Source organism: Amaranthus tricolor, chromosome 2 (genome assembly GCF_026212465.1).
Source record: "Amaranthus tricolor cultivar Red isolate AtriRed21 chromosome 2, ASM2621246v1, whole genome shotgun sequence".
Lineage (NCBI taxonomy): Eukaryota > Viridiplantae > Streptophyta > Magnoliopsida > Caryophyllales > Amaranthaceae > Amaranthus > Amaranthus tricolor.
In genome coordinates, this window is record NC_080048.1 from 8,598,165 (window position 1) to 8,609,549 (window position 11,385).

Sequence of the window (11,385 nt, forward strand, 5' to 3'; positions counted from 1 at the left end):
GAGTACTATAAATACACTTCATGGTAATGTAAGTGCATCCTCAAATTAGTACTACTACATTCATGTTTACCTCCTCTTACATTTATTTTTATTCTCCTCATACTCTTTCTGTTTTCATGAATTCTCAAATAAAATTTACGAATTTTAGTGTTAAATTTATGTAGGGTCTTAATAAATTCATCTCAATATATATTTTTTAAATATTAATTTTTTATAATTTTTAAAAACTCACAATTAAAATTATATTGCTTCTAAGTTTACATTAAAATATAAAATAAGGAACCACATTTCTAGTTTCTACTAGTTTCTACTAGGTTTCAAACAAAAAAAAAAGACAAAACAAAAAAGAATGAGGAAGAGATTAAAAAATAGGAGTAGAAAGAAAAAGAATATGAAAGAACAAAACGCCAAAAAGGTAGAAGTGGAGGTTGTACTACTATTTGCTGTAAAGGAGAATGAAGGAAAGAGAGAGACTAGGAGGGTAGCTCACTTCACCATTATGCTATTGCTCGCTCCATCCACTCCTTCGAAACGCCTGCATTTCCAATTCAATCATTTTTGTAAGTTCATTTTTTTATTTGCTATTCCTCAGTTACTTCATTCTATGATTTGAATTCTGAATTTTCAAATCTATTTTTCTAGTTGCATTGATCTGAAGACGGGTTAGGGTTAAATTATTGTTTCTTGGTTTCCTTTTGATCCTGCAATTTGATACTTAGTTTACTTAACTTTAACTTATAGCAATTATAGTGATTGAGTGTTGTGTTCTCAGCCCCAATTTGAGATTGAAAGTTTCTAATTTGGTCTCTTAAAGGCTGCAGCCTGCATTTGTCGTTTATGCTGGTAATTTCTTCTGGGTGTATATTAAATTCATACAAATAAGCTTCTTGATTCAGAATTTTACGGCATGTTGGTCCGTTATGGGTTTTTTTTTTTTGTGTTAGGCTTATTACTGGTATTATCTACTGATTAATGTGTTTGTATGGTTCTTTTTCTTTTTCGTGAATCATAAAATGTTATAATGGTATGGTACTAGGCTCTCTAATAGTTTGGAATTGAAGCTCTGGCACTGTTGTTATGGTAGTAGGCTCCATAATCTTTTGATATTAAAGCTTTGACATTGTTGTATGGCACTGGGCTTATAAGTTGAAAGCATTGTGACGAAATATGCATGCCTGAAGATGCTTTAGGGGACTGGGTTGATGTTCCGAAGATTAGATATGCTATTGCAAATTGGATTTACATGCAAGATGTGGCCTTCTGAATGCCATAGTAGAGTTTTTACTCAGCAACAGTGCTAATTTTCCTTTTGCAGGTGAACATTAGTTATAGATTTCCAGCGACAAACTTCTACATGGGCTTTTAGCATGTTGTCTAAACCTCTCTCAAGGAATCTGATATGACATAACAATGGTTCATTGTTGAGATGAAAAGCTGATGCATATCATAGACGGATACTTGACAAAAGATTTTGCATCATTCTTCAGGGCTATTGGGGTAGTGCTGACTGCGTCAAACTTCAGAGGGTCTTGTTTTTCTGATTTCTGCAATGTCAAAGGACTCTTACGAGCTGCATACAAGGAGCTCAACAGGTTAGTGGCATTTTATTTTGTTTTGTAGTTCCAATGTGAACCATTAGATGCTTCATTTAGATGAAAATGATGGAGATTGATTGCTGTATTAACTAATGCTATTTGTATAATAATTTGGACATGGAAAATAAAGCAAATATTATTTGGCCTGTTTGTGCTGGTGAAAGATAAGACTCCATTCATTTACACCTTCTATAGCCTTAAGTAGTGCGATATTTGTTTAAAAGTTGTGACTGTAACAACCAATAGCTTTCATCATCTAGAAATTGATTAACGGAGAATTGAAAATGTGCTCTATATCCTTTTGGTGCATCCTTCCTCTTATCTCTAGGGTTTTTACTGATTGCACTAGAGTTCCCAAAACTAAATCTTCAAAAAGTTCTACTTCATGGGGAGTGAGCGATTGTGATATTGTTTATTAGGGCAAAATAAGTTGAACCTTTCATGGGAAGTTCTACATACTTAGGGGGAAATAGTTAAAGTACATGATCACATTTTCTATAAAGTAACCTTCACGCGTTTGCTCCAAGTATAGTGCAAAGTATCACGCAGATACGATATCATAAATGTATTGTAGAAGTTATTGAGTTTACCACAACCAAAATATAGGACCAAGAAAGTTGTTTCATGACCATGACCACTATGGCTCAATAGATACTCTTGGGAAGCTGAGGACTTTATCCCCTAAAAATTTGTACTTCTTGTACGATATCATTGTGTTAACTAAACAAGTGCTTATTTGAGTTAATGATTCTAGAAAGATGTTTTGTTGTTAGAGCGAGGTAAAAAAAGATGTTACGCTTGAAATCGTGACATGTTTGTGAAAGGGTCTATGTGACTAGAGGAGACGATTGGTCTCCGATTTGGCGAAAGTGTAAATATATGGGTAAGCTTGTCAATTATTCCAAAAAACGCGTGTGTGAAACGAGACGGTGCCCTTATTTACCCTCGAAAAGGAAAATGGTGACCTAAACAAAACAGAGTTAGTATTTCATTTTTTGATGCCAAGTGCATGAGAAGTTTATGTAGCATGCTACTTATGTTGCATGAGTTTTTGATACATATGCTATATGGATTGGAGATGGGGATTAAGTAAAAGACATTGTCGTAAATTGATTTGTGTGATTAATTTCATAATTTAAACTGGTCAAGGAGGAACGGTTATTGGAAATACACATATTAGATTAGATATATGTGTTTGAGGCAACTAAGAAGGTTTATCTTGGTGTTACAACTTACGATCTTAATATGATGTAGAAGGTTTTACATTCCGTTTCATGTCCTAAATACCATGTTTGTATTTGGAAGGGTAGATGTGTTTGCTGGGTGAGTTGAACTTGAATTCCTTAATCCTTGCGCTTAATTAGTTTTGCTCGTTGGAATTATTCATGGAAGAATGACCTTGCGTACTACACATCTCTGAGGCATTGAGGAGTTAAAACCATCTTCTATTGTCGCTGACTTACTAGTTAGGGTAAGCCACTTGCTCTTTAAGTGCTTTGACACTCACATGCTCGGTTCTCTATAAACTGAATCTTTTCCACCTCCTCATGAAAAACTATTTTGGGTCATGTTCTCAAACAACTTAAATAAGTGCTCAAATGTTTTAGAATTGGCCGTCTTATTGAACAATTGTATTCATCGAAGATGAACCCAATAGTAGAAACTATGCACTAGAAGCCATTTGGAAATCTCATAATTTAGACATAACCTTTGAAATTATTTAAAACTTTTCCTTGCCTCATAGTAACTCCCTTACAATTTTTGTTTGATATTTTGAATTTCATAACCTAATGATTTTTTTTTTTTTTTTTTTTTTTTTTTTTTGTGGAGGACAAAGAAAAGTTTTTAATAAGGGCCTAAGGGGGTCTGACCACTGAAAGTTTCTGGGTATTATATAAAATGATAAATTGTATGTAACTAATTTAACCTTGGCCGAAAATAGTTTATCAGGTTGTAGTTCAAGTAATGTATTCGATGAGACGAGTTTTGAACTTCGCTTTCATGCAACATGCTTTAACCTATTGCCTATTGCTAGAAATGAAAGTAAAATACTTAAACACATACTTAATGAGTACTCTATGGGTGACATAAAACTCACTTATCAACTTCCGCTAAGCTTGCATATTGCTTGTCCTCAAACAATTCATTAAAGACCAAAAAAGGAAGTTTTAGGGGTCCCTCGGGGTATTATGCACATCAAGATTGCAAAAACCATCTTAAGACACAAGAATCGTGTATAAGCTATAACAAAAAGAGTGGAAGCAAAGAAACCTCAAGACAAATAGCAAAACCAAGTAAACTACGTTCAACCAATCGTGTCTTTCTCCCCCTAATCTTAGTTTGTTCTCATATGTAACCCTCACTTTAGTCAATGAGCACACATACAATGAATTTCAACCACAAATGAAGAAATCAAAGACCATTTTCTTTATTTTTTCCAATATTTTCTTTCTTTTTTTTTTTCTATGCACTAAAAAATAAATAAGAGAAGAAAAATAAACTACCAAAGATGGTTAGTTGAGATGAAGAAGGTATAAAGCCATAAACTAAAGACAAATCACCAAAAGTATGTACAAGGCCATAAACTAAAGACCATTTTCTTTATATCTTTGTTTCAAATTCTATCTCTCAAGGTATGTCCACTCATCCATCGAATCATTCATTTTCGCTACTCTTATCTTTTTACTATGATCCTTTCTAAAAGCCCAACCTTCTGATCCATAAAGTAGCGCCCGTTTAATGGTTGTTCGATAAAACTTGCCCCTTAACTTTAAGAGCACATTTCGATCACATAATATTCCATTAGTCGCTCTCTATTTTTTGCACACACTCTTAATTGTATGGGTTACATCTTGTTGGATGTCCCCACTACTCTAATATATGGATCTAAGGTATTTGAAGTATTCGCTTGGAGCGATTTCTTTCTCTTCTAGCTTTGGCTCTCATTATTGTGTTTGTGCTAAAATTATAAAATTATACTCTATGTACTATGTCTTGCTTTAATTTAATTTGAAACCTCGTGACTTCAACTCTGTCTCCAACGTTTGAACTTAGCATTTACCCCTTACTGGCCTCATCTACCAAAACATTTTCATTAGTATACAACATGCACCAAGACATGTCTTTACGGATTAAAGGCGATTACAAGTTTATGAGACTTTGTCCCACATCGATTGTATGAGCTACTAATGTGGGGTTTTAAGAGTAAATGAGCTCTCTCACTTACTAGGTTAGTATTTTGGATGAGTTCTCTTGTTTATTCTATGACAATGGTATTAGAGCTGACTCGGTGTGGCCTAGTCATGACCAACATAGGTGTGACCGACAAGGATCCAACTTGGAGCGGTGGCCTAAGTTAAGCCAGTCGTGACCAACAAGGTCGTTGGAACTTATAGGGGTTTCAATGTAATGAAATGGACTTGAGACCATTACAAGGTTACTGGACTTTGTCCTATTTTGATTGTATGGTCAACTAATATAGGGTTTATAGAGTAAATGGGCTCTCTCTCCTAATAGGCTAGTCTTTTGGATGGATTTTCTTGTTTATTCTATAATACTCTCCTTTTATCAATCGAATTATCTCATTTAGGACCATTGCGAAAAGTAAGGGCTTAGGACCGAGCCTTGATAAAAGGCCAATTATGATTGGAAAATCCTCTATTGCCCCTTCATATGCCTTAATTTCCGTCTTTACTTCTCGATATATTTAATTTTGTATTAATTTAATATTCTTTATATTGGAACAATATGGGTATTTACAATAGATTATGTTTTATTTATTAAGAAATAAAATAATATATATGAACTAACGAATCATGAACATTGAATCAAACATTCCAACCAAGGTAAAACAAATCTATTAACTAGCAAATCACATACCTGAATTTGACTACAAATCAAAGCAAACTGCAAATCATGTGACATTGGAAAGAACGTAATGCACATAAGACATGGAAGAGAATACACATGATAGTAAGTGGCCAAACAAGACCACTAAAACATCAAGGCGCAATCGCTCACATGTTCAAAATGTTACAAAGTGATGGCTAAGGGGGAGATGAATATTGTGACTGGAAGATTTGTTTTGCAAGTTCAAACGACTTCTAAGTCAAAATAACAAAGGCATTACAACTTAGCCAAAGGCATTACAACTTCCAAAAAACATGAATAAAATCATTACAATGCACTCAATAAATAATACTACACTAATGCTTGTTTCTCTATCTTAGGTACAATAGTACTAAGCTAAAACCAAAAGGTACTACTCCAAAAGGGAATGACAGCTATTCCTCTTTATTTTTGCTTGCTCATGTGACACTTGCCTTGTACTTGTCTCTTGTTAACTGATGTGAGAGTGGTCAAAATGACTCAATTGCCCATTGTTGCTTGCTTGTTCCTTTGTACGCCTGGCATTTGTGAAGCCTTGAGTGTTCTGGTTCATCACATGCATTTCCCTTTTCTCTCCTAAGCAATTTCATTCTTGGTGGATAGTCATCATTTGCGCTCTGACGCATGCCGAATGGTCATCTTGAAATTAAATTTGATGTTTGAGGTTTGTTTGTTGATGAGTGGTTCCTTTGTTTTAATGTTGTGCCCTTTCAAGGGCCTACCGTTAATAGTTTTGACCAAATTCCTTAATATCCAAATTCCCTTGAATCCAAATTTAAAATACTCGTCTTCTTCCCCCCCCCCCCCTCTCATTAGCTAGACATGTAGTTGCATTTTACTCATTTAGTTTCATTTAGGTTGTGCTCTATTTTTTAAACTTCTTTTTTCTTTTTTTTTTCTTAGAGAAAATATCTATAACCTAAATGCAATTAAATGAGTAAAATGCAACTACATGTCTAACTAATGAAGGGGAGAGGAAGAAAAGTAGTATTATCCATTTAGATTCAAAGGAATTTGGATTAAGAGTTTTCGTGGAGGAGCAAAAGAAAAACACTCAAAACCATCAAAGATAGACCCTTGAAAGGGCACAACATTATAACCATGCGACCACTCATCAACAAACAAACCTCAAACATCCAACTCGATTTCGAGACCACCACCAACAAGGCAAGAGAAAGAGCAGACACATATTAGAGCACAAAAGGTGACCCTCCACCAAGAATGTCATAGCTTTGGAGAGAGAAGAGAAAAGAAGCGAATATTATATATATATATATATCATGGTCTTGATAAGTTCAAATACAATTACTATGCGGTGGACATTTGCACTTATGCGTAAGGGATTAGTTGCTGGTGGTTATTAGTGACAATGGGGCGGTGGGTGGTGAGCGGATTGAGAAAATAATGATGGAAGGTTGATTTGTATTTTTTTTCCTTTAATTTTTATGAATGGCAAATTACATGTTTTTGTGACTAGTGATCAATGATGTCATAGGCACCTTCTATGAAGCTTATTAGCGGGAAAGTGAGTTTAGGTTGTAGTTGTATAAAAAAAGGAAACAAGTGTCTGACATCTAAAATAGAACGATGAAATGCATACATATACATTTAAAAAAAATCCAGCAAAAATTTATTCTGTTGTCAATAGCCTGCTTTCTTTTCACTTTTTATTTCCTTGTCTTTTTGTTGCTTCATTATAAGTTTACTTTATGTAACTAATATCAAATGCATTTGACTGCCCACAGGTATTTCTCCTGACCAAGCATCAGTTGGGTCTGGGACTAAGAGGTCGAGTGCTTCATCAGGTGGTAAGGCTCGAGATAAGAAGGAATTTCTTCGGAGATTTGTAGACAGTAAAGCTTTTATTTCTAACTTGGAGGACTGGTTTGAAGGTATATCAGCAAATTCAGGTATAGAGACATTTGATGTTCCATTTGAGTTGGTAGAGCTTCAGAAATTTGATTTTGCACTCGAAGGAGTTTCTTTCCAGCAACTCATCCGTATGCCTAGTGCTATCTATGCTTCAACATCTGACGGAGTTGAATCTACTGCTATTCTGGCCATTGAAGATTTCCTACATGCCAGTGTGAAGGGGTTGTGGGAAGCATTTTGGAGTGAAGGAGAGCCTTTGCCATTCTATGTGGCATGCCTCTATAATGAGAATTTGAAATTCTATCAGGCTGAGAGGGCAATTGCCAATGGAAAACTTGATGGTCTCTGTGCAGCTGCCATTTTGCTGAAGAATGCTAAACATCCACATGGGAAGTGGGAGGAAGTTCTTGAGCTGGCTCTGTTGACTCCTGACATTGGAACCCTTGCTATAGAAGGTGCACGACTTCCTTCTCTGTCAATATTAGGTGAAGCTTTATATTTTGCTGTCCGGATGATGCTGTATAGAACCCTAAGCAAGAGTAGTTTTCGACAGAGTCCAAGCCCTGTTTTTATTCTTCTTGTTGATTCTCAGCATGCTGGTGTTATAAAAGTTGAAGGGGATGTAAGCAAGATTAAGCTAGATGTAAATAATGTATACAAGTCCGCTACAGAATGGATAAGGGATCATTCAAACATTTCTATGTCTCCTATTGATCGGATATGGAACAAGCTTGGGAATGCTAATTGGGGCGATATAGGTGCTCTTCAGGTGCTTTTTGCAACTTATCACTCGATTCTGCAGTTGGCTGGGACACCAAAGCAGTCAATTGAAGATTTAGCTGCTGATCATAGTTCTCGTCTTCAAGATAGAAGAATAGAGAGACAGCTGGCCGACACCACGATAAATGGACAAGGTTTGTTCCAGTACAAGAAGGGCCATGGCTCACCAGAAATTGTTGAGGTTCCTGATGAATCCAATAAAAAGGAAAAAGACGAGCCATTGAACCTAGATGTTGAGTCAGTTTTGTGGCTAGAGGATTCAAATCACAGGACGGGCTATGAAATTTGTGAAATTCGAAGTGATGGTGAATTTACTTACTATATAGCTTTTCCTGTCGAGGACCCTAGAAGATCTCTCTTCTTATATATTGGTTCTCATCCCTCACAGGTGGAGCCTGCTTGGCAAGATATGAATTTGTGGTACCAGGTTCAGAGGCAAACTAAGGTCTTGACTGTAATGAAACAAAAAGGCCTATCAATCAAGTACTTACCACAACTAGTTTCTTCTGGTAAGATTATTCACTCTAGTAAATCTCCGAGATCAAGCTCCAGTGATGATTACAATCACCCCTGGTTTGGTACCCCTGTCCTTGTGACAAGCCCAGTTGGTGAAACGGTTACTAATTTGGTCAGAAGTAATCGTTTTAATTCAGAAGAGGCTATCAAATGTTGCCATGACTGTCTGTCTGCACTTTCTACCGCCGTTTCTTCTGGCATACGGCATGGAGACATCCGACCAGAGAATGTTATTTGCATCACTTCAGGTGTTGGTCATTTTTACTTTGTCTTGATAGGGTGGGGTCATGCTGTTCTGGAGGAGAGAGATCGACCTGCGATGAATCTTCACTTTTCATCTACATATGCTCTTCAAGAGGGTAAGTTGTGTTCTGCATCTGATGCAGAGAGCTTAGTTTACATGCTTTACTTCTGTTCTGGTGGTGAGCTGCCGGATTTGGATTCAGTTGAAGGGGCATTGCAATGGAGGGAAAGGGCTTGGTCGAAGAGGTTGATACAGCAGAAGCTTGGTGATATTTCAGCCGTTCTGAAAGCTTTTGCTGATTATGTTGACAGTTTATGTGGAACTCCTTATCCTATTGATTACGAGATTTGGTTAAAACGATTGAAAAGACATATTCGGGAGGATGATTATGGAAAGGAAATCGTCGTGTCAGGTTAAACACCATCCCACTTCTATGGTCACGTACAATCATCCACTGGATAACCTTCTCGTCTTACTCTTTAGTTGCCCAAGATTGAAGCAGGGTTGTATAAACCTGCCTAATTAGTTTTGTAATTAAGCCAATTTGAGTGATACCATTGTTGATATTGGGTGCAATCCAATGACGTGAAAAATTAAATCAACTTGTATAATATCTACAGCAAAAGTTGAGAGTATCTGGGCTGAGGGGATTATTTTTGGCGTCGTGACGATCAGCTTCCGTGTCTCGGCCTTGTTGGAGAGGACTAGTTTTTTATAATGACAAGCAGTTATAATTTCTGCATTCATAATGGGGGGTTTTTTCTCTTTTTTGTGGGTATCAAATTCAAATGATCTGTAATTCATTTGTAGAGGAATAGGATGTGTTTGTTAATTTGATTGTGACTTATAAATCTTGATATCACTACTTATATTGAAATTTGTTCATCGATGAAACGCCCAAAAGTGATCCATATTAGATCGCCCTAGTTTGGAATACTCGTATGTGTTTACTTTCGATCTTTTTGATACGTTCTGTTGCATCATCAATTGCGATATCAAGTTTTATTTAGCAACCTTCATGGAAACGATTGAACTAGCATATTCGAGATTTAACCATATGTGGTTAGGCGGATTGTTCTATGATGAGAACACTGTAAAACAAAGCACAGTATCTTTTACTTGTGGACTACTCTCGAGTGTTTTTGTCTCTTCAGCTTCTGTTTAGAAATATTTAGAAACTTATAAGTTCTTCAATGATATCAAGTAATCGATTTTATCAAATGTAAAGATTTCATACCTCCTATAACAACATTAATGTCAATGTCTTAATTCCACATGAATTGATATGTAAGTTCATATGGTCATCCATATTCGTTCTCCATTCATTTTGGTTTTCTACTATTTTGATTTCTAAATCTAGATTCATATCGTTTTTTGATCCTGCCCTCCAGGTCATATTCGGTTTTCTCGCCCTCTTTTAAAATTTTCAAGTTTCAACTTTCTATTTTCCTTATAGGTTCTCTAATACTATGTCGTTGCATATGTTTGAACCATCTTAAGCAATTCTCTTTCATCTTATGTTCCATACTTGTAACACCTAAACCTTTTCTTCCTTTTCTTATGTCTTTATTTTTAATTCTCCCTCAAAGTAACATTTTCATTACTCTTCCTACAATGATTCCTTTTAAAAATCCAACATAGTGATCCACAGAGATGGTCTAATAGACATCCGATAAACAATTCCTTTAACTTTCGGGGTACACCTCGATCACACAATACCTCAGTTACCGCTCTTCATTTTAGCCAACCACACTTAATGCTTTAGGTCACATCCTAATAGATATCCCCACCACTTTGAAACATGGACACGAGGTATAAAGCATTAAGTTGGAGCGATTTCTTTGCCTTTTAGCTTCTGTAATGTCTCTTGTTATCTCATTTGTATTGAAGTTAAACTTCATGTACTCTGTCATAGACTCTTACACCAACTTAATATAAATCCTCGTAACTCCAACTCTCGTCTCCATCGTTCAACTTAGCATTTACATGTTCCCTGATCTCATCTACTAAAACAATATCGTGCGCAAACAATATGTACTAACGCATATCTCCTTGGATCAATCAAGTTATCTCATATAGGACTATTGCAAAAAGAAAGGGATTTAAGAGTGAGCATGTCGGAGGCCATTTGTGATTGAAAATACTTTGTTAGCTACTTGGCCGTCCACATCTCCTAACATTTGTCATCATTTCTTGATACATATCATGCACTACATTTATGTATTTTTTGGGAATACCTTTTTTGTCATTATCCACCAAATTATTTCTTTTAGTACCTTATTGTATGCTTATTTTATGTTTGGTTGTTTTTGATAGCAATGTTTGATTCTAGGAACTAAAGATTGGAGATTTGTTCTCCTTACCACTAGTCTAACTAGGTAGATGCTTCTTAAATGTTAATCTAGACCATGTGTACGTATTTTTTTGCCTAATAATACTCGGTCATTTGTCTCTTGGCCACTACCACATAACCCTACATGCCCATTAGCT

The 11,385-nt window shown here is 35.9% G+C and overlaps 1 protein-coding gene across 1 annotated transcript; it reads left to right on the forward strand.

Annotated features, from left to right (window-relative positions):
- The first annotated feature begins 403 nt into the window (after positions 1-403).
- LOC130805923 (uncharacterized) lies at positions 404-9,831 on the forward strand. The gene is made up of 3 exons (XM_057670763.1): positions 404-560; positions 1,316-1,592; positions 7,229-9,831. Exons 2-3 carry the CDS (start codon positions 1,550-1,552, stop codon positions 9,310-9,312), a joined length of 2,127 nt encoding a protein of 708 aa, XP_057526746.1. The 5' UTR covers positions 404-560; positions 1,316-1,549; the 3' UTR covers positions 9,313-9,831.
- Positions 9,832-11,385: the final 1,554 nt, after the last annotated feature.

Bases quoted from the DNA above. Each gene is read 5' to 3' on its own strand.
- LOC130805923 (XM_057670763.1), top strand. From the start codon at position 1,550: ATGTCAAAGGACTCTTACGAGCTGCATACAAGGAGCTCAACAG. The intron at 1,593-7,228 runs GTTAGTGGCATT...GACTGCCCACAG, and splicing joins GCATACAAGGAGCTCAACAG to GTATTTCTCCTGACCAAGCA.